We start from the raw sequence: 23,347 nt of genomic DNA, 5'->3' as shown, positions 1-23,347 counted from the left end.
ATGCTCATGTCATGTGATAGACTGCAAATTGTTTTGTTGGTCGCTCACCATAAACATATTTTTTCGTTACACAAATCGAAACTAAATTCTGTCACTTTCACTGGGTTTCACTGAGATTTGTTGTAAATGTAGATGAACGCAGCCCAGCTTTGGAGGCATTTACGCATGACATTTACAGAATTTTGTACATGTCACACAGGACGCAAGAGCAAGTAGATTTGGCGCAGGTAGAGCAACGGCAGGGCTCAGCGATGGTTGTAGGGCGCTGAGCAGCAGTTGGTACATCAATTGGGGTCTGTATACCCTGATCGTTGATCTGGTTTCCAAAATCTACTCCGTTGGGGAACGTGTTTGGGGAGTCAGCAAAACGATACCATTTAAAAGCCTTGAAATATGAATGTTTAGTATGCTCATGAACTGATGCAGAGCAACATACAAGCTTTTTGAAATTGACCAGATCGTAGTATTGCTCTTTGCTGTACTGATCGGAGGTCTCAGCCTCCCTGTTCTTATAGGGAGACATTGTACAAGTGTTCTGCTCCTTTCATCATTATCAACAACCGGGAGTTGCTCAAAATGGTATCGTTCTGCTGAATCCTCAAACACTTTCCCTAACGCAGTAGACATTGGATACCAGAAGTAATTTAGAATATAACAGTACTTAAAAAAAAAAAAAAAAAAAAAAAAAAGTGGGCACATTAGTTTTGTTTTCTCCGAAATAGAGTATTTCCACCTGTGTGCACGTATTTCCATCTATCTCCGCCCCTCTTCTCGTGCATTTTTCTGACACACGCCAGTCCCACTTGACCTAGAGCGTAGTGCTTCATGCTATCCTCTACCGTTATAAGGAAAAGTGACTAGTCAAGAATGGCCTTTTATCCACAACAGCCGTTTTACAGCCCGGTAAGTAGGCTATTAGGCTCATAGGATGTAAGAAGTAATGCTCATGTCGTGTGATAGACTGCAAATTGTTTTGTTGGTCGCTCACCATAAACATATTTTTTTCGTTACACAAATCGAAACTAAATTCTGTCCGCATGACCCTGGTTGGTTGTACTTCTCAAAAATGTCTTTAGGTGATCCCTTTCAGTGGAACAATTCAGGGACGTCTACAGGAGGGCAAAAGTGTCATTATATCTGGCCGAGTCCTTCCAGGGGCAAACAGGGGCACAGACTATTTGCACCCGGGTGTAAATAGCAATAATGGTATTTACACCCAGTGTTAATAGGCAATGTGGCTATTTACAACCGAGTGTAAATAACATGGCACAGACACCCGGGTGTCCATAGTCAGCAATGTTATTTACACCCGGGTGTCAATAATCAACAATACTATTTACACCCGGGTGTCCATAGTCAGCAATACTATTTACACCCGGGTGTCAATAACCAACATTACTATTTACACACATTCTACCACCACCAATGTGACTGACACACCAATGTGATTCACACTATTAAAGAACGCAGATTTCACACTTGTGCCGTGTTCTGATGCTTATCAAAGTGCATACAAAACTTGTTTTTTTTAACAGTTTAAAGTGAGTGAAGTGAACGTGACTATGGCAGAGATAGTGACACACACACACTGAATTTGGTCTCTGCATTTTACCCATCCAGGGTAGTGATACACACACAGTGAAGCACACTTAACCGGAGCAGTGAGCTGCTTTGAGCGCCCAGGGAGCAGTGATCGGGGTTAGGTGCCTTGCTCTAGTTCCAAGGGTTGTTATCTGAAGAGGAGCCGGCTACAGCTGCGCAGACATGCATTTCTCCCCACAAGTCATATAGCAATCACAATATTGAAGCTTGTTATTGTTGTAACTCATGAAAAGGTAATGTCAATATGCTGCTCATAAGCTGCTTTGCTTCCACCCATATACGGTGCACGTTACAAAATAACCTATTACAGCACCTACTTATTTTAGCATAATTTGAATGCCAAATCTGCGATGGAAATGTCTCTTTTAAGATACACACCATTCTTATTTACGGAGTCATGATCTACTTGACCATGTAGATGCTTTCTACTCACAACCAGGCTTTTGTTGTTGGCTGGCATGTCTGTTACACCATGAGAACATTTTCAATTTCTATTATGCTACTTTATGAAATTCAACCATGAAATTTGAAATCTATTTCACATAAACTCATATAATCTTCCATGGAGAAATAAAAATGTCACCAAGAAATGACTAAACAACCAAAAAACACATGCTTAGGCTTGTCGTGGTTTGTCAGGGTTTCTCTCGGAGCAGGACCCAAAAATGCACACATACACAAGAACTAGTAAACTCAAGACTTTTATTCGAACTTAGAAAGTAAGTAAACAAAGAAAGAAGGAAGTCACACAAGTAAAATTACAAGACAAGACAAAACAAAACAAGTCCTGACATTTTTTAATTTCTTACTGCCCCAATCAGCCGCTTCTTCACATACTCCCTGATATCCCTCATGTGCTCCTGCTGGACTAAAGTCGGGTCAGCCTCTTTCAGCAGGGCTTCAGCATTCTGAAAAAAAAAATAATAATAATAATAATAATAATTTGATGGCCCGTGTGTGTATTTAGAGTGGGCATGGGTGATTTGGTATTATAATTCAAACACACACACAAATCAGTCACCATATTTATGTACAACAAGATTAATGAATAATGTATTTCTCTATATAGCCCATCCCTGCTCTTTACATCCACAACGTCAATACTTCCCATCAGGACAAATAGGCCGCATCTTTTGCAAGCTCCATCCGTCCAGACACTCCCCTATTTTGGACCCTCTTTTCCTTCATGAATTTCCTAAGGGTGAGAAAAGAATACAATAATTTAAAAAAAAAAACAGTGAGATGGCTCATTGACCCTTATTTATCCCCAAAAATATGAGCAATAGTGTTGACATTGGACTCAAACGTCATGCTTCACTCGGTTGTCGGACAACACAGATCCGAACCTTCCTGGACAATCCACGAACGCGGTAGCGGGGGATCTCACTGCCTCCACTCCAGCGCAGCCGTCAACTTCGGATCTCGCAAACGACAGTAACATGACAAGCGACAACAATGCTCATAACTCCAACAATGCTCGTATAACTCCCAACACTGCTCGCAACTTCTATCAACGTGCAGCCTTCGTTCCTCCAGCACTCACAATCCCGCAGGGTGTCCAGCCTCTCGTGAACTGTTCAGTGCTCACTTAAAAAGCGTGTAAATTTAGGTAATAATTACCAGCACCTGCACAGGGCCATTCAGTCAGTGCACCAGTCAGGGGGCGGTGCCCAGCAGTGAGCAAATCCTAATTGAAGCAACTCGTACAGGTCTCTGTGATTACAGTCTGGCAGTTGCCCATGTTGTTCGATGCAATCCTCAGCCTAATTTCGTCGATCTTATTGACAAGTGACCGGCAGTTTGCAAGAAAGAGACTGGGAAGCGGTGGTCGGTGCGGGTTTGCTCTTAGTCTAGCTTGCAGTCCACCTCTTTTGCCCCGCTTCTGCCTTCTCTCGCGACGTTGCCTCCGACGCCTCCTAAGCCTGTAGTAGTAGGCTTCATTCTCAAGCCCTTCAGGTCGCAGTATCTCCGGAGGAATGGAGAAGGGAATGGAGTCCGATCCCTCGTTATTATAATCCAGACACTGTTCTCCGATGGCAAGGAGTTCAGTGCGCTCGTACTGCAGTCTGGAAAGTTGTTTACACATCGCCATGGTAACCAACTACATGATTGCACTAAAACTAAGTTAAAACTACAACTAAACTATTGTAAGTAATGTATAATATTTTGATATAATCCGTGATATTACAAATATCATAACTTTCTCAATCCTCAACTGATTCACAATCCAGGTGTCATTGTAAAGGGAATTTCTGGCTCTTTTCAGTCATGTGATACATTTTGAGTTTAGGGGTGTTTGAAAATGTTGTCATCAAACCCACAATAACCTCAAATCTGGCACTGAAATTGTTAGTTTAGCTCAGCATAATTATTGGAAGTGAATGTATTTGAACAGCCTTTAGTTTTTATACTATTCAGATACATTAATTTCCATTGAATTAGGCTAACACTGCGTGTTGCTTGATTGAAAGATTCACATGGAAGTTGTGGGAGCTCTAATGGGTCTACTTGCCACTGATTGTCTTTGAAGGATGGCTTCTTCATTTTCAGTCTGAAACACAAAAAAATGCACCACACATGAGATATCTGTCCTTCCCCCATGTAGTCTAGAAATGTAAGAGTGCACACCATAGTTCAGGTTAAACCATTGACAGATTTTTCAGTACCTTGCCCGGGATCCTTGTCTGGGTTTCCCCCGCCCCTTCACTACATTGCATTTAATTTGGCAGGAAGTAGAGGGGCGGGACTCCCCAGACCATTGGGATCCATCATACTGGTTTACTTTCGATTTCCCATGTGTCTATGCTGACCACATGAATGCTAACTCCCGCTAATTTAGAACAATTAAAACCAATTTTGTTTGCTGCTAATGAGAACTCAAGTATAACATTAATCATGTACACATACATTCATTTATAGTTTTATTTTTACGCGCATATTCAATTTGCGGGAGTGATGCCTTTTTTCTGTGTTTCCCGCATCCCGCGGTCGGCGCGGGAGGACTACCTTTCAAACTAGTCCTCTAGTCCAAACTGCTGACCTCTATTAGCTAGCATTCAACCTGCAAAGTTAGTTTGCTTAAACTTGGCTAACCACATCTAACTGACATTAACTGACTGTTGACCATTGCAATTTACAAACAATAGGTATACCCTTAAGATTTATATGGAGCATAAACTATTGCATTACTTACATTCACAAAACCAAACCTCAACGGCTCGAACCTAGCGGCTAGCTTAAACTCGACAAGCCAACAGAGAGGACGACACATAGGCATTACCAAACTGTAAAATGTAGAAACAAGAAATCTTACTCTCATACACAGAAATAAAACAAATAGCAACGTTAAAAATGTATGCCTACCTTGTAAAGGTTAATGTGCTTAATCTGCTGGTTAATGTGGTTCTCTGCGCGCCGTTTTGAAATTCAATTTTTCCTCTCTGGCGCCGTTCCTCAACGCTTGTCCAACGTACGAGGATATGGCAAGATTGACAGCCTCAACAACCTATCAGCAGGCTTGAACCAGGTTGATGGGGCCGGAAGTGACACATGTGGGTTTTTTCACAAATTACCCAGACATGCTAATTTACATTTTTTCCGGAGTGGGTGTAAATAGAAGAATAGCCTCTAATTCACTATTTACACCCGGGTGCAAATAATCACTCCGGCAAACAGGTGCGTTTTTTTTTTTTATAAATTCAGAGACTGGCACTCCCATGACATGAAAAGAGTGCTTAATTCTACTTTTTCGGCTAATACAATTACCACCATTGCATTACCATTGTAGACTGGATTTGTATCCCTCCCCCTCATTTACCTATACACACAGATTCCACGTTAATCTGCAGTGCGGTTCAAGGGCTGGGGCAGATGTCGCCCTTCACTTTAACCCGCGATATGATAGCAACCCAGGATATGTGGTGACCAATACCCTCCAGAACTCCACCTGGGGCCAAGAGGAGCGCAAGCATCCAACTCCCTTTCCTCAAGGATCAGCCTTCAACCTTATGATTCTAGTTGGACGGGACTCATACAAGGTTGGTGTGGCAGCTGAGAGTAGCCTATGTGATGATCTCATACAGTGGGGAAAATAAGTATTTGAACCCCTGCCGACTTCGCACGTTTGACCACTTGCAAAGAAATGTGTGATCTAGAATTGAAATGGTAGGTGTATTTTAACAGTGAGAAGCAGAATATCAACAAAAAAAATCCAGAAAACTGCATTTTATAAGATTTATGACTTTATTTGCATTTGATGCAAAAAATAAGTATTTGAACCCCCAAGCAAACAGCAATAATTCTGGCTCCCAATGGCCAGTTATGTGCCCAAAAAGCACACAGATTAGTCCTCATTAGGTCTAACAAGGTATACCTGATCTCAACTGGTGACCTGTATAAAAGAAACCTGTCCAAAGAATCTTACTTCACACCTTCAACCTCACCACCATGGGCAAGACCAAAGAGCTGTCCAAGGACGTCAGAGATAAGATTGTAGACCTGCACAAGGCTGGAATGGGCTACAAAACCACCGGCAAGCAGCTTGGTGAGAAGCAGATAACTATTGGTGCGATTATTCATAAATGGAAGCAACACCAAACAACTGTCACCCACTCTAGGTCTGGGGCTCCATGCAAGATATCCCCTCGTGCGGAATCAGTGATCATTCGAAAGGTGCAGAATAACCCCAGAACTACACAGGGGGAGCTTGTGAATGATCTCAAGGCAGCTGGGACCGGAGTCACCAAGAAAACCATTGGCAACACACCACGCCGTCATTTTTTGAAGTACTGCAGCACTCGCAAGGTCCCCCTGCTCAAGGAAGCGCATGTACAGGGCCATCTGAAGTTTACCATTGCACACTTGACTGATTCTAGGGAGGATTGGGAGACAGAATGTGGTCAGATGATACCAAAATCAAGCTCTTTGGCATCAACTCGACTTGCCGTGTTTGACAGGGGGGGCAATGCTGAATATGACCCCAAGAGTACATCATACCCACCATCAATCATGGAGGTGGAAACATTATGCTTTGGGGCTGTTTCTCTGCCAAGGGAACAGGACGACTACACTGCATCAAGGGGACTATGGATGGGGCCATGTAACATGGAATATTGGGCTTGAATCTCATTCCCTCATTCCCTCCCATTGAAAACACAACCTTAAAGATTTGGAGAGGATCTGGAAAGAGGAGTGGACCAAAATTCCTCCTGAGATGTTTGTAAACCTGGTGACCAACTACAAGAAACGTCTGACGTCTGTGTTTGCCAATAAGGGTTATTCCACCAAGTACTAAGTCATTTTTGTCGGTCAGTTTTGGGGGTTCAAATACTTATTTTTTGCATCAAATGCAAATAAAGTCACAAATGTTATAAAATGCATTTTTCTGGATTTTTTTGTTGATATTCTGTTTCTCACTGTTAATATACACCTACCATTACAATTATAGATCACACATTTCTTTGCAAGTGGCCAAACTTGTGAAATCGCAAGGGGTTCAAATACTTATTTTCCCCACTGTATGTGATGTGAAGAAAGACAGGGTTAATTTTCATACAAGTTACAAATGTCAGTTAGATTCAATGATTATAGTGCAGAATAAATCTATATTGAGAGAATGGATATTGCGAAATGTACAACCTAAATCTCCAGACTCATCACTCAGGTTAAAAGATTGTAAACTTTGAATGAGTAGGTATATTCTTTGAGATTTATCATGGTCCAAGGTAATTTCTGCCTTATCTCCTGACCTTGGAAGAAAGTCCTTGTAACATAGTTTACATTTCATTCAGTGGGCAGTGTCTCTCCATGTTTGAAAGGTGTGCATTTAATGATATGGTAATACAATTTATTCTGTGGGGGACATACTGTCTACATTTATTCACATTAATATATTTTCTCACTGGCAGCAGATGCAAATTTTTCTGTTCCCCTCAGAAATCTTTCCCCTTTTCTCTTGAAAAACACTTTGTTATTGTCCCCCCAAAAAACGATATTTCCGCCCATGATTACAGTGTTGTGGGGCTGCAGCACAAGATAGCATGAACTTAGACATAATTCCATTTTATGGATGCATGTAACAATTTGATGGCTGATATTAGTTTTTAGATGTTTATGGATGTAATGGCTTTGCACATAAACAGTTTTTCTGCCCCAATGTCAGATTGCCACAAATGGTAGCCACTTCATGGAGTTCAGACATCGTGTCCCTTTTGCCGCTGTGGATACAATACATGTGGAGGGAAGGGTGGAGATCAGTTCCATAGCTTTTCAGAACCCTGAGGTGAGAAAATGTTACAAGTTGATGTATGTTACAGTATTTACAATGAGTATTATAAGGACTAGTTCTGCATTACTACCAGGATTATTTTGGAGCAAAATTATATGAATCTTGACTTAAAATTTCACATTTGTACTTATTAGAACTACATCCCCCAGATGCCATTTCCTGTGAGTAACTCTGGTGTTTTGAAAAAGTTTGCATAATTTTTCTGTACTTTTCTGTCAGCTTATAACAAAAAGTGACTGTCGTTTCAGCCACAGTATGCTGTCCCACCTTACGGATATCCAGTAAGTATACTACTTCCAACATTTTTTAGCTTCAGCTGCGAGTGTATCTGCTGTTGCAAGGGACAGGGTTAGAATATACCTTGCGGTAGTGACAGATTGTCATGTTTACCATCTTTATCATCAGTTGTTCTCCTGTTACTTCACTTCTATAGGTTCTATTACCTAGTTTCAGGTTGGCTGTCGCAGTTTAACAACATTGCTGGTCTTGTGGTGGTCATATGTTGCAGCTCATGTTGCTTTTCTTGTCCTCAGGTTCCTGCTCCATATCCGCCACCAGTGGTCTATGTGAGAACATCTCCTGTTTAAATCTGCCTTTAGAAGGAAAACACAGAAATAGTATTACATATGGCAACCAACTGCCCAAAGAGGCATTCCATGAGTATTTCCATAAATTGTTATCATAGTTGTCTATATACTGTAAATTTGAGACTAGACACATACAATATTGCATGCATCCTACAAATGATGTATGTAGGTTAATATACTAAAACCAATACTTCACAATTATCTAATCTGTACTTCTCCAAATGGGGCCAAGAGATAGCACCAAACTGTGACGTTGGTATTAAGTTGATGATAATGTTGCTCCGACCTGCACTTCTAAATTGCATTTGGAAATAACTTCAACTTCAATGTCTTTGCCTGATGTGGTTTTATGGTTGAATAGTGTCTTGTGATGTCTCCTTATGACAGACAGTGCCATATAAAAGCATCATAAATGGGGGACTCTACCCTGGAAGGACAATAACAATCCAAGGTGTGATCAACGGCGGTGCCAAAAGGTAAGACACAGCGAGTCCACATACTGAGCCGAATGAGTACTCTTGACCACATTCTCTTTTGTGAATAATGGTTCAAACTGCAGTGCCCTCCATCATGCCCAGTACCCACAGACTACCCTCTGACCCTTCTGATGTTTGCCCTTTCAGAATGACTGTTAACCTGCGCTGCAGGACTGGTATAGCTCTGCACTACAATCCTCGCTTTGACGAGAACCTAGTGGTGCGTAACAGCCACATGCACGAGAAGTGGGGCAGCGAGGAACGTGGGGGTGGAATGCCCTTTCATCGCGGCCAGCAGTTCACGGTACTTGCTTTAATGACCTCTGTTAAATAAGAGCCGCTGTCATGATAGTCGTTAAAGGACATAATCATTGATGATCAGTTATTCACAAAGTTAGTTACTCTACGAGTGGTTTTAGAAAGACGTCTAAAAGGCAGCCTGTGGCACAAAAGCAGCTGACTGTAAATACAAAATCACAAAATGCTAGCTTTTTGTATTGTATTATCAATGTAGTGTTTGGTATATTTTATACCCAATGTCATTATTTCACAATAAATGTATAGGCCTAATTATTATTTATTTGTCCATAGTCAATATAGTCATATAGGCTTAGTCATCATATAGGCTATTCAGTTGCAGCCTGTATTTATGTCTTCATCATCTCACTAAGTATAATGTTTCATTGTGTGTTACAGCTGACCATTGTGTGCAGTCCTCAAGGTTATAATGTGTCGGTGAATGGCAATCAAATGCACAACTTCAAGCATCGCCATGGCGGTCTCCAGGAGATAGATGTGTTGGAGGTTGAAGGAGACTTGACTCTCAGCTCTGTTATGGTTTAGGCAGAAAAACTCTTTTCTCTATTTTTTCTTAATTTTTTTATTTCTATATTTTCTCTATATTTAGTCTATTTTACCTTCAAAATAATCATCTGAATCGTAACCGACTGAACGAATATATAAACGAATGTATCCTATTTTGCTTACCAGTAAAAACGATGTAAAGCAATGTTTCGCGAGTCTATTTTATTTAATGCAATCTAATGCAATGCAGTGAAAAGCTAGGGATACAAGGTAACTGTTGCCTTAGGAGCGAGGTGGCTGTGTTGGCTACTCATGTCCCCTTTGTAGCCAACAGTAGGGCTGATCACACCTTAGAGTACTGCCAGCAACATATCCATATCCTGTGGTAGGATGGCATTGTAAAAAAGTTCACTGAGCATTGGTGTAATTGCAGCTTAACTAAACAATTCCAAAAAACACAGGTAGCGTTATGAACATAGCTCATAGCAGAGTAGATATCCCTACCTGAGCATGGAAGAAAGAGACAAATGTATAACACAGACTAGAATTATTGCAAATTACTTGCAGGATTACCTGATGAAAGTGGAACAAAATTGTCCAAAGTGTGCAGTCTATAGGTACCACTTCATGTCCAAAAACCTTGCTACACTCCATTATTGACCAGTGTTTTTTTTATTTTATATTCGAGATATTATATTTGCTCAGCTATCAGACATGGAATGTCCTGGAGTGGTTGTCTCAGTCCCTTGGATCACCCTTGCATCAGCCCTGGGAAGTGGGCTAAGATACCAGCAAATTACCGTTTTTGGACAAAATTAATTTTCTCATTTGAACTACTTGTATATTCATCATTAGGTTTCTTTGTTAAACTGCCCCCAAAAGGCATGTAAACACAAACAACATGACAAGTGGCACTGATAAAAGTTTGCCAGCATGCTAATTGGAGATCTAGATGGGGGTGAGCTGTAAAAGCTTTTCTCACATTTCCACAACATGATCACAACATCACAACACTTCATAGGCTAGTACACAGTGTGGGTGGCTAGGGGGAATGACCGGTGAGTTTACCTGTAGGCTACTTCACATGACCATATACAGTGCCCTCCACAATAATTGGCACCCTTAGTGAATACGGGCAAAACAGGCTATGAAAAAATGTGTCTTTGCTGTTTATCCTCTTGGTCTTACACTCAAAATATTCACAAATGTCTTACCCTTTCATTGAAGTAAAATTATTGAAAGAATTTTAATTTATTTTACATTAAATAAAATATTTTTCTCTAAAAAATGGGTGCCACAATTATTGGCCCCCCTTAAAAATCTTATAATTAAAATCTAACTGAGGTATATAGTCATATAGTCATGTCATATAGTCGTATATAGTCATGTTTTACATTTAAAAGTTCACCTATTTAATTAGGAACTCTTAAGTGGTCAACCATGACTTCCACTCGGGTGTAAATATGAGGTGACACGGGCCAAATACCCTTATCATTCATCAAGATTGGAAAGACAAAAGAACACAGTGTCGAAGTGCGACAAAAATTAGTTGAGCTGCAGAAATCCGGAAAAGGATATAAGAAAATATCTAAACAGTTGAAAATACCCATTTCCACAATCAGGGCAATAGTTAAGAAGTTCAAAGCGACAGGAGATGTAAGGAATTAGCCTGGAAGAGGACCTGACTGTAAATTGATCCCACGCACTGTGAGGAGGATGGTTTAACTGGCAAAAGAATCTTCAAGGATCACAGCTTGAGAATTGCAGAGATTAATTGAGTCCTGGGGTCAGAAAGTCATCACTACCATGAGGCGCCACCTACATCACCACAAGTTGTTTGGGAGGGTTGCCTCTGCTGTCGATCAACAACAAACTAAAGCGCCTACAGTTTGCCAAATGTAAGTCAGACTTTCAATGGGGCCGAGACCAAATATAAAGCTTTTTGGCAACAAACATCAAAGGTGGGTTTGGTGTAGAAAGAAAGATAGCCATACAGAAAAGCCCATTCCAACTCTTCCCACCTATACCCACTCTAAAGTATGGTGGCAGATCTTTGATGTTGTGGGGCTGTTTTTCTTCCAAAGGCCCTCAACATCTTGTAAGGATACATGGTATCATAAACTCCTTCAAATACCAGCAGATATTAATTGAAAATCTTACAGCCCCCTCTAGGAAGCTTAAAATGGGCTGTGGTTGGACCTTCTAGCAGGACAATGATCCGAAGCACACCTCAAAATCAACACAAAAATTGTTCACTGACCACAGAACAAAGGTTTTGCCATGGCCATCACAGTCCCCCATAAAATCTGTTGAAAAGCTGAAGCCAAGTTCACAAGCGTTGACCTAAAAATCTAAAGGATCTGGAGAGATACTGTAGGAATGGTCTCAGATCCCATGCCATGTGTTCACCAACCTCATCACGCATTAAAGGAGAAGACTCAGAGCTGTTATCTTGGCAAAGGGAGGCTGTTCAAAACATTAACTTAAGGGGTGCCAATAATTGTGGTATACCTGCTTTGGAGGATAATATTTATTCAAAGTAATGCAAAACAGAGGTTCTCAATTTCGACCCTGTAACTCCCTCTGTTGCAAAGAAGGCTACAGTTAGAAAAATACAGATTTGTCTGGAGTAAATTTTCTTTTTTTCTACATATATATGAGCCATATGTTATGTGTTGCGCTAATACATCTGCTTCAGAAGGCATTATTGTGTGGCTAAAGATGTGAGCCTACTTATACAAAGGGTTCGCAGTGATATTGATAAAGCATGTCATGAAAAACATCCTTCTTTTGGATGGTATATATGGTCATGTGAATGAGCAGTAGCTTCCTTCCTGGTTTGTGATGCAGGTCTGAAACACTGAAATGCAAGAGAAGCTGCAAAATACGTCAGTTACCAAGCGAGCATTGCAAGTGCCAACTGTGCTGGTTTTGGTTGTAAATTGGATTTAGACGAAAATCTTCTCCACTTCTCGCACTCATTGCAATACCTACTTAAACCACTAGAGCTCGCCATCTTCGAACTTTTTGAGACTGTCATTCCTAACATTTCATTCACAATTTAGATCCATCTGGTGGCTGTCGAGCTTCCTTTGTAAGCATATCTGGCCTGTACTCGCTTCTCAGTCACAGATTTTCTCTGTAAAGTTATGCTGTCGTCTTTGTATGGGCTTTCTCATACAAAGTTTTTACTATTTTACTATTAGGTTTTTCATTTGTCAGTATCTGTGTTGGACTTTTGTTTAGTTCCCTCTACAAAATATTCATATGAATATGTATTAGGATTATGTCTTTACATGGACCATGATAGTTTTGTCAGTGAATTTGACAACATCAGTTCAACTTGTCTTCAACATAACTTCATACTGCAGATAGGTATGCCACGAATGTGAATGCTCGATAGATCGTGGTGTTGATGAAGGCAGGAATTCATCCAAACAACAACTGAACAAAACCAACTTTGACAAACTTATCACTGATAGCAAAATTATTTAGGAGATCAGATATTCCAAGAACCACGCAATGGCATAAGGTGCGGAGCAAGCGCATGACCAACTTCTCTGTCAACTACACACAGGAGTGTTCCCTACGCAAGCGCGTTCACCACCCCTCAGCAAGTTAACTCGGTTCCATCCCATCGGTTTCACTGGATTCGAGGAATGAAACTTCCGGTAGTGTGTCATGGCGGCATGGCAGAATATGCTTGAAGTGAAAAAATAACCAACCCCCACTGCCGTCCTTCGCTAGCTGGCGCTGGGTTTGTAGGTTGAACATTATCAAGAGCGGCTGCATTTTACTTGGGATCAGCACGACTGATTCGGCCTGCCATGGCGGCACACAAGCCCGTGGAATGGGTCCAGGCCATTATAAATAAATTCGACGAGCAGGTAAGATACGGTTTTGCGCTTGGAAAGAGGTTGTACTGCCATCAATGCATTAGTCAATCATGTGTGTGTTGTAGGGGGGAGAAGGTATTTTCCAGTGACAAGCTTGCACGAGCATCTGAGCTGTGTTTACCTGATTTTTCAAAGATGGGCGACGGTGAAGAGTAGATAAAACGCTAGCTAGCCATCATACCTAGTTTTGTGTAAGTATGGCTAAAACACGTACACGGCCAGCATTGTTACCCAGTGGTTCTGTTTGTTGCAACATTCTGAGTGAAATGGTCCAAGACAGATTGTGCAGACTGCTTAAATAGTAACACTAAGGTCTAGCAAGGTAGTTTGTAGTTAAGAATATTTGATAGATCACTGAAGCAAGCTGGCAAAATATAAACAAAGGAAATAAGGACCGCCTGGACATGCATTAGCATGCTAGCTCTCTGTTGACATGAAGAAATTGTGGAAATCATACAGCTAGCAATCTAGCTAGCTTATAGCTTCTGTCCTGATGTTTGCTAAGTCAACTAAGCCCTCGATTTATGAAACGGCCAATCCAACCAACTGAGATGCACCCATCAATGACAATAAACTTTAAATCTGCACTCTCAATAGATATATCTCTGCAGTTAGCCAATATGATTGCTAATGTTTGAGATGCTGCAAATACCATTGGTCCGCTGAATAGTTTCTGCTATTGCATGCAGGATAGCAAATTAAGAATGGCATGTTTGGGAAGAAATCAGCTTTCGAACAGATTGTCTTGGAATGTAGCCTGTATAGGCTGTGGGTGTGATCTTTCGATGCTATATTGCTCAGCATGCACTCTTGCCTCTGATTCATTCAGAGAGCCAACACAAGGGTTTGAAGTTTGCATCTACAAGAGTTCATATTAAACTTTACAGACAAGGCCATGCCCTGCAAGGTTTAGCTGTATCAGTCCCTAGCTAGTTGAGAAATAGTCTGATTGTTTGAATGATTAGAACGTTTATGAACAACCTAAACAATATTTACTTTGTCATTACTTATCAAATTTTTTTGCCGTTGCTGACATTCATGGTCATTACATTTCGGTCATCTTTCTATAACACTTTTTGCAGTAATATCATTGTGCCTCAGAAAATACTGTAGGTAAATACACATGTATTGATAACAAAAGCAGTTTTAAACTCTATACTGTGTATCTTGGTATTGTTGAATAGGCTACACGAATATCTGGAAACTGATGACATGGCTTGTCATTGCGCCTCCCGTAGCAAGGGGCGGTCAGGCTAATGATGTATCCTGCTTTAGGAAAGATGCGTTCGAATGGGGTCGAGCCGGGATGCAGAACACATATCCGTTTTGGGGACGTACTTTAAATAAGTCCAGCATACTGGATGTTTTAGTGTGATACTGAAACTCTGTTTCGTTTGCAGAGTTTATACACCATCACGTCACGAAGCCATACACATGCATACATGCAACATCACTAAATATTTCTTTGACATATTGTTCTGAGGCATGGGACTTGCTCATACCTAAGTTCAGTACACTGTATGTATTATAATACTAGCTAATTGTATGAATGATATGAACCAAACAGGACTGGTGTGGGGATTCATTATGGGTTAGTTATTAATAAGTGAAATATGAATACACTTTTATTTCAGGATGGAGACATAGTCCATTGAGCCCTGGGCCTGTAAATCCCACTGGGCTCCTGATGTTTTGGCGGTACAGGTGGTAGAGTGGGCTCCCACTCTAGTAACGTCAGTTTTATTACTTCTGAAATATAGTTGTGGCAACTGCCTATTGATGAAAAATGAAAAGATCCAACAAGTCCATGCAAGGATCCATTCAAACTAACACATCAGCATTTACGTTGATGCCATGACCAAGAGAGATGCACTGGTGCATGAATCCTTAGCTGTTTTGGCTGTAGTCAGCACCGGGTTGTAATTGAGCAGTTTACTGGGCACAAACATTTAAATAAAAGTGGACCCTCTTAAATCTTTGAAAGAAATCCATCTCATAAAGTTAAAGGTTTAAATTAAGAGAGAGTTTTCTTTTTAATCATCATCAGTTTCCTGATGCAAGTTGTGTTCTGTTTCCCCCCTCTAGTCTGCTTACAGTTTTTGCAGCAGCGGTGCAGATGGGATTTTTAAACTGGGGGGGATGCTAACATCGCCTAATCAGCTGTGCAGAGTTATTAACTGATGATTGTCGCCTTACGTAGGGAGAGTGGGGGGGGGGGGGCGGATCGGGGTCACTATGAATCTGGGGGGGACATGTCCCCCTCGTCCCCATTGCTATCTGCGCCCCTGATTTGCAGTGGAGTGATTTGATGGGGTGTCATTAGCAGGGCAATGCTCAGCAGTTGGCTCTCTTGTTACATTTTAAATATGTTAACATTTTTAACTTTGTGACTTTCTCCAGGACCGCCATAACAGAGAAGTTGTGAAGTTCCTTTACTACCTACACTACACTTCCTACACTACCTTTAGCCGACACTGGCCAGACAAATTCTTCATAGCACGTGAAAGAGTTAAAAAATAAGACTTTATCCATTTACCTGGGGAAGTAATTGACCTCAAGGCTGGCTGTGAAGGCAGACACTCCTAGACGAGAGGCTCATTTCCCTTGACCGCCATGTAATTCGCTTAACCTAGCGATGCACTGCTTAAGCAATTCACTCTCACTAATCGTAATTACAGATTGACTGATTCTCGGGCGAGCTGCTCTCTCTCTCCTTACCCAGCGCCTTTTAGACATGAACTCCAGGTAAGGTCAAGAGAACAAGGTCAAGAGCTACCCTGACACATACGTAGCCCAGGGAATTGTCACAGTAAGATGCCCGGCCGGCTAGAAATGTCTAGGGGGTGGTCATGTGTGCGAAGAGACAGGACATGACGCAAAACGTCTGCTGCGGAAATAGCTTTTCCTAGTTTATACACCGCAGTCAGGTAATCATGTTAACTGCTAAACAGTAAAGACTGAAACATTCAAACAATAGTCTCTAGCTGTGCTTGTAATTGGCCTAATTATCTCTGCCTCTACCCTTAGGTACAGAACCTCCCTGACCTCTTTGTGTCATCAGTTAGCGTTAACCATCTTTGCAGTGGTGTTCTTGACCATATGATTTAGTTCCTGTGGAATGTGTGTCCATTCACTCAGTGCAAAATGATCGGACAATTTCAATGCTCCTGTTTACATCCGAGTTCGCTCAGGTAATGCCTAGACATTGTACTAATATGTGGGAGGGGTAATGTCCACACACATCCTACCCAATGTCTGGGATTCTGTGAAGGGAGTAAATGACTCTCCTAGGCATGCTACTCACTCCCCACCTGGCTATTGATTTGCTTAACTCTTCGTTTGCCAGGCCATGTGCGGGGGAAAAACTGATTAGCCTCCTCTTTTCAGTTTTGTTGGCCGTTCACATTCACTGGATACATTTTGTTATGTTTGCTGAGAACCAAAAATGATACCAACCAGTTCATTTTAGGCCGGGCAGCGTAGGCTTATGGATTTCTAGGTTGTGGAGACCTCTGGTTTCAGTGTCCACAAAGTTGCAATTGCCACGGCTTAGCAGCTGGGAAATGCTCATTGCAGTTTGATGAAGGCATAATAAGGATTAAGTCACCTCCTTATTGCTAAGCCAGTGTGAAAGTTGTTAAGCCTGAAAGCTAGCTAACTCCACTAACCCTTGTGTATACCAGTTCCAGAATCCCTTGGCTACATTGTTTTCTTTTCAGCTGTGTATAGGTGCAGTTCTTGTAATATAATTTTTAGACCCACAACATATGGTGCCATTGTTTCCACCTTGTGTTAATGTTCCAATATAGGGCGTTCTTATGGGCAACCTGCACCATTTACACTTGCTACTTATTTGGCCCAATAAGCTGTCTGATGGTAGGTTGTGTGTGTGTGTGCTTGCGTGCATGTGTATACAGTATGTGCGTGTGTGTGTGTGTGTGTGAGGCGTGCATGTGTGTGTGTCCGTGTGAGGTGTGTGTGTGTGTGTGTGTGTGTGTGTGTGTCTGTGTGTGTGTTTGTGGTGGGGTGCGGGTGTGTTGTGCCGTGGTGGTCCTTGCCTTCTCATCACTGGTGTGTATGGAGAGGAGCACCTTGAGAGACAATGACCTTTGAGCATCATGTGCATCATCATGGAAACTCAATCCACCGAGCCTGCAGCCCTGTCCCTCCTCTGTCTGGAAATCTGACCTCTCATTAGCGTGGGCTTTTGATTTGCCCTGCTGCCTTTAACTAACTTCATACATACATACATACATACATACATACATATATACATACAAGCATGCATGCATACACACATACATACAAGCATGCATGCATACATACATACATACATACCGTAAATCCTCAAAATAAAGACCGGGATTCAATTAGACGCCGGGCTTCAGATAGTAGCCGGGGTCGTGGTCCATACGGACAAATAAAGGCCGGGCCCCGAATACAAGCCGGGGGTAAAATAAAGTAGCCTATATTACTGTAGCCTACCAGCATCAGTCCGTCGGCTCAAAGTAGACATCACAATTAAATTGAATGCATTTCATAAATACATGTTCTCCTCATGTTTAATATTATATTTATTAATATTGTTGGCTAATTTCATGAGCTGTTTGCAATAAAAAAAGAAATTTCCCCACGTAGGATTACTAGGCGAATTTGTTATTGTTCATGAAGGCGCGTCTGGCAATTTTTTATGGTTTAGCCTAAATGCACGTATCGTATAGCCTACTGTTGTTTATCTGTAACGTTTTAGTTGGCTAGGTTACTTTTTCCAGAAGGGATCATAAAGCAGTAGTACACTAAGGCGAAACTTTTATATTAAATTCAAAGAGATGGTGTATGCTGAAGAACATTGCTAAAGAAGTTTGACATTGACCCGAGACAAATGCGATAGGCTACGACTAGCAGGTGGAGGTAGAAAGAAAGTTAGGCTGGATATGAAACCAGCTCGTTGAATACGTTTTTTCAGTCTGCGATAAGCATAATAGTGTCTAGAAAAATGATTAAAATCAAGGCTTTGGAAATCTTTTCCTCCGTGACTGACAGTGGAGAGAGTATTTTTACGTTGACACCGTACATAAAGCTCTACGCGATGTGCGGGAAGTGTTGAACGCATATTCAATGAATTATATTAGCCTACTGCAATTATGCCCATTATTTGATTTAAATAATAAAATTCTATAATAGAAGATAAGTAAGAAATAAAGGCCTGCCCCTAATACAAGCCTGCCCCAATTAAAAGCCGGTACGCTTTGCAGGCTAAGCAAATAAAAGCCCCGGCCACAATTTGAGTATTTATATACATACATACATACATACATACAGTCATGGACAAAAATATTGGCACCCCTGCACTTCTGTCAGATAATGCACCACTACTCCCAGAAAATTGTTGCAATTTCAAATGCTTTTGTATTCACATGTTTATTTATTTAGTTTGCACTGGAAAAACACCAAAAATCTGAGAAATAATGTCTTAACCATTTCTGGGTGCTTTTTGAAGTGTGCTATGGGTCATTGTCCTTCTGGAAGACCCATGTCCTCTGACGGACACCCAGCTTTCTGACACTGGGCCCTACATTGCGCCCAAAAATTATTTGGTAGTCCTCAGATTTCCTGATGCCATGCACACAGTCAAGGCATTGGGTTCCAGAAGCAGCAAAGCAACCCCAAAACATTGTTCCAGCTCCACCATATTTGCCTGTAGGGACCGTGTTCTTTTAGTTGAAGGCCCCATTTCATTGTCTGTAAACTGCTTTACCAAAAAGCTCTACTTTGGTCTCATCTGTCCAGATGACGCTCTCCCAGAATGATTTCGGCTTCCCCAGGAAGGTTTAGGTGTAGGCAAACTCCAGTCTGGCTTTTTCATGTCTCTGTGTCAGCAGTGGGGACCTCCTGGATCTCCTACCATAGCATCTCATTTCATTCAAAAGGCGACGGATAGTGTGAGCTGACACCGTTGTACCCTGTGTCTGCAGGATAGCTTGAATTTATTTGGAAGTTGTTCTAGGTTTTTTATCCACCATTCAAACAATCTTTTGTTGCATTCTTTCATGAATTTTTCTCTTCCTTCCACATCCAGGGAGGTTAGTGACAATGCCATGGGCTGTAAACTTCTTGATGACACTGCTCACAGTGGACACAGGAGCATTAAAATCTCTGGAGATGGACCTGTAGCCTTGAGATTGTTCATGCTTTTCTACAATTTTGGTTCTCAAATCCTCAGACAATTCTTTGGTCTTCTTTCTTTTCTCCCTGCTCAGTGCGGTATACACAGACACACAACTCAAAGGTTGAGTCAACTTTGCTCCATTTTAACTGGTTGCAAATGTGATTTCTATATTACCAGCATCTGAAGCTTGCCACAGGTGTGTTTAAATAAAGATTAAAGGAGCATTACATGATTGAAATACAGTTATTTCTTACAATTTTGAAAGGGTGCCAATCATTTTGTCCGGCCCATTTTTTTTAGTTTTGTGTGAAATAAAGTCAGATTTGACGTTATTTCTCAGATTTTTGGTGTTTTTCCAATGCAAACTAAATAAATAAACACGTGAATACAAAAGCATTTGTAATTGCGATTTTTTTTCTGTGAGAATTGGTACATTATCTGACAGAAGTGCAGGGGTGCCAATATTTTTGTCCATGACTACATACATACATACATACATACATACATACATACATACATACATACATACATACATACATACATACATACATACATACATACATACATACATGTATATACATGCATGGATACATACATACATGCATGCATGCATACATACATACATACATACATGCACATGCACATAGGTGTATACATACATACATGCATACAGTGGGGAAAATAAGTATTTGAACTCCTGGCGATTTCACAAGTTTGCCCATTTGCAAAGAAATGTGTGATCTATAATTGTAATGGTAGGTGTATATTAACAGTGAGAAACAGAATATCAACAAAAAAATCCAGAAAAATGCATTTTATAACATTTATGACTTTATTTGCATGTGATGCAAAAAATAAGTATTTGAACCCCTAGCAAAACTGACTGACAAAAATGACAGTACTTGGTGGAAAAACCCTTGTTGGCAAGCACAGACGTCAGATGTTTCTTGTAGTTGGTCAGCAGGTTTACACACATCTCAGGAGAGATTTTGGTCCACTCCTCTTTGCAGGTCCTCTCCAAATCTTTAAGGTTGCGTTTTCAATGGGAGGGAATGAGGTTCAAGCCCAATATTCCACATTACATAGCCCCATCCATAGTCCCCTTGATGCGGTGGAGTCGTCCTGTACCCTTGGCAGAGAAACAGCCCCAAAGCATAATGTTTCTACCTCCATGCTTGATGGTGGGTATGATGTACTCTTTGGGCCATGTTCAGCATCCCCCCCCCTGTCTAACACGGCAAGTCGAGTTGATGCCAAAGAGCTTGATTTTGGTATCATCTGACCACATTCTGTCTCCCAATCCTCCTTAGAATAATTCAAGTGTGCAATGGCAAACTTCAGATGGCCCTGAGATCATTCACAAGCTCCCCCTGTGCAGTTCTGGGGTTATTCTGCACCTTTTGAATGATCACTGATACTGCACGAGGGGATATCTTGCATGGAGCCCCAGACCTAGAGCGATTAACATTTGTTTGGTGTTGCTTCCATTTACGAATAATCGAACCAATAGTTGTCTGCTTCTCACCAAGCTGCTTGCCAATGGTTTTGTAGCCCATTCCAGCCTTGTGCAGGTCTACAATCTTATCTATGACGTCCTTGGACAACTCTTTGGTCTTGCCCATGGTGGTGAGGTTAAAGGTGTGAAGTATGATTCTTTGGACAGGTTTCTTTTATAAACGTCGCCAGTTGAGATCAGGTGTACCTTGTTAGACCTAATGAGGACTAATCTGTGTGCTTTTTGGGCACATATCTGGTCATTGTGAGGCAGAATTCTCGCTGTTTGCTTGGGGGTTCAAATAAATGTTATGAAATGCAGTTTTCTGAATTTTTTTGTTGATATTCTGTTTCTTACTGTTAAAATACACCTACCAATACAATTCTAGATCACACATTTCTTTGCAAGTGGCCAAACTTGCGAAATCGGTAGGGGTTCAAATACTTATTTTCCCCACTGTACATGCATACATACATGCATACATGCACACATAGGTGTATACATAGGCCTACATACATACATACATACATACATACATACACGCATACATACACACATACACACATAGGTGTATACATACATACACGCATACATACACATACGTGCATACATACGTACATACACGCATACATACACGCATACATACATACCCACATACATACATGCATACATACATACAAACATTATACATACATACACGCATACACACATACGTGCATACATACTAACATTTATACATACATGCATATATACAGTACATACATGCATTGATTAGAGATCACATCCATCAGCTTGTCTGGTAAACTGATAAGTTAATGTGAGTGGTGTAAATCATAGACTACAGGAGGCCTCACAAAGCCAAGTGTGTGAAGGACTTGATTAGGCCCCATTGTGTTAAGTCATCATACGTGACCGGTCGTATAGATATAACGTATATTTGGGATTATTCCTGTGTGTGATTCTGTACATAAGGGTGCATTGCCACTGTGACTCCAGTCAGAGTTGACCGTCATGTACACTACTTGTGTGTCTGGAAGAAGGAACAACAACATACTATTTGAACATGAATAGCTTGCTTCAGTTCACTTGTACAGAAGTGCACCCAACACATTCACATTCCCAAAAACGTACACACACACACACACACACACACACACACACACACACACACACACACACCACTGTATTTGCACTCATGTAATATCTGGTGTTTGTGTGCACTGTATCGTGCAGTCCTGCCAAAGTGCACATCAGGGAAGAGATTGGTGCGTGACCTTTGAGGAATTTTTAACTGTGCCTGTGAAACAAAGTGCTCACTGTCTCCTTGGCCATCCTGCATTGAAATGGATGTCAACAGGCTTGGCTCTGTTTGTGTGTGTGTGTGTGTGTGTGTGTGTGTGTGTGCGCGCTGTTTCATACTGTGGTGTGTGTGTGTGGTTGAGGATGCTCTGGGCTCAGATGCCTGCCTCTCCAGTCTTGAGACTTTCATTTCCAGGCACGCGCTTTCCCCCAGGGCAGGGAGTCAAGAAGAAGGAGGAGAGGAGAGGAGAGGAGAGGAGAGGAGAGGAGAGGAGAGGAGAGTGGAGCAGAAGAGATGACAGAGGAGCAGAGGAGGGGAGAGGGGAGGAGAGGCATGGGGTAATGATGGGGAATTGAGACAGTGACGTAGAGGTTGGGATGGAGTCACTGACACTGGGAGGCCAGGGGAAGTGAGCGGGCAGAGGCTCAGGAGAAGGAGATAGCCAGAGACGTATGAGGGGTTAACATGGGGAGGCAGGGACTATGGCAGGCAGTGGGGCAAGGAGAAAGAAGGCCACCTAGAGCGTATGATGAGAGCATAGCAGAGGCCAGGGAAGAGGGAGAGGGAGAGTGAGAGTGTGCAGGTGTGACTGTAGGCCTGCTTCTGCTGCTCAACCGCTGCAGTCCTGCCCTAGCCCCTGTTCTCACTCTGACCCAGATTAGGCTCAAGCTGTGGCTTTGCCAACTGGCTGTCAGCGGGGGCACACACACACACACACACACACACACAAAC

General features: G+C 41.6%; 2 protein-coding genes across 2 annotated transcripts in view; both read left to right on the top strand.

Moving 5' to 3' along the window:
• Positions 1-823: 823 nt before the first annotated feature.
• LOC308370388 (galectin-9-like) lies at positions 824-9,794 on the top strand (the record flags this gene model as incomplete). Its single annotated transcript, XM_080845040.1, has 10 exons — positions 824-903; positions 1,077-1,219; positions 5,432-5,639; positions 7,763-7,882; positions 8,023-8,049; positions 8,137-8,169; positions 8,422-8,454; positions 8,863-8,951; positions 9,099-9,255; positions 9,648-9,794. The coding sequence occupies exons 1-10, from the start codon at positions 868-870 to the stop codon at positions 9,792-9,794; spliced, it is 993 nt and encodes a 330-aa protein (XP_080701166.1). The 5' UTR covers positions 824-867.
• Positions 9,795-13,528: 3,734 nt separating this feature from the next.
• The window catches only part of nf1a (neurofibromin 1a), an 83,842-nt gene continuing 74,023 nt past the window's right edge, over positions 13,529-23,347 (top strand). The window contains exon 1 of the mRNA XM_080845279.1: positions 13,529-13,642. Within this exon, the coding sequence (XP_080701405.1) occupies positions 13,583-13,642 (60 nt within the window). The 5' untranslated portion in view covers positions 13,529-13,582. The remainder of the gene's footprint in view (positions 13,643-23,347) is intronic.

Source organism: Sprattus sprattus, assembly GCF_963457725.1.
Source record: "Sprattus sprattus genome assembly, chromosome: 9".
In the NCBI taxonomy this organism is placed as follows: domain Eukaryota; kingdom Metazoa; phylum Chordata; class Actinopteri; order Clupeiformes; family Clupeidae; genus Sprattus; species Sprattus sprattus.
Note: the sequence above shows the minus strand (reverse complement) of the source record. Positions and strands in the feature narration are given on the sequence as shown.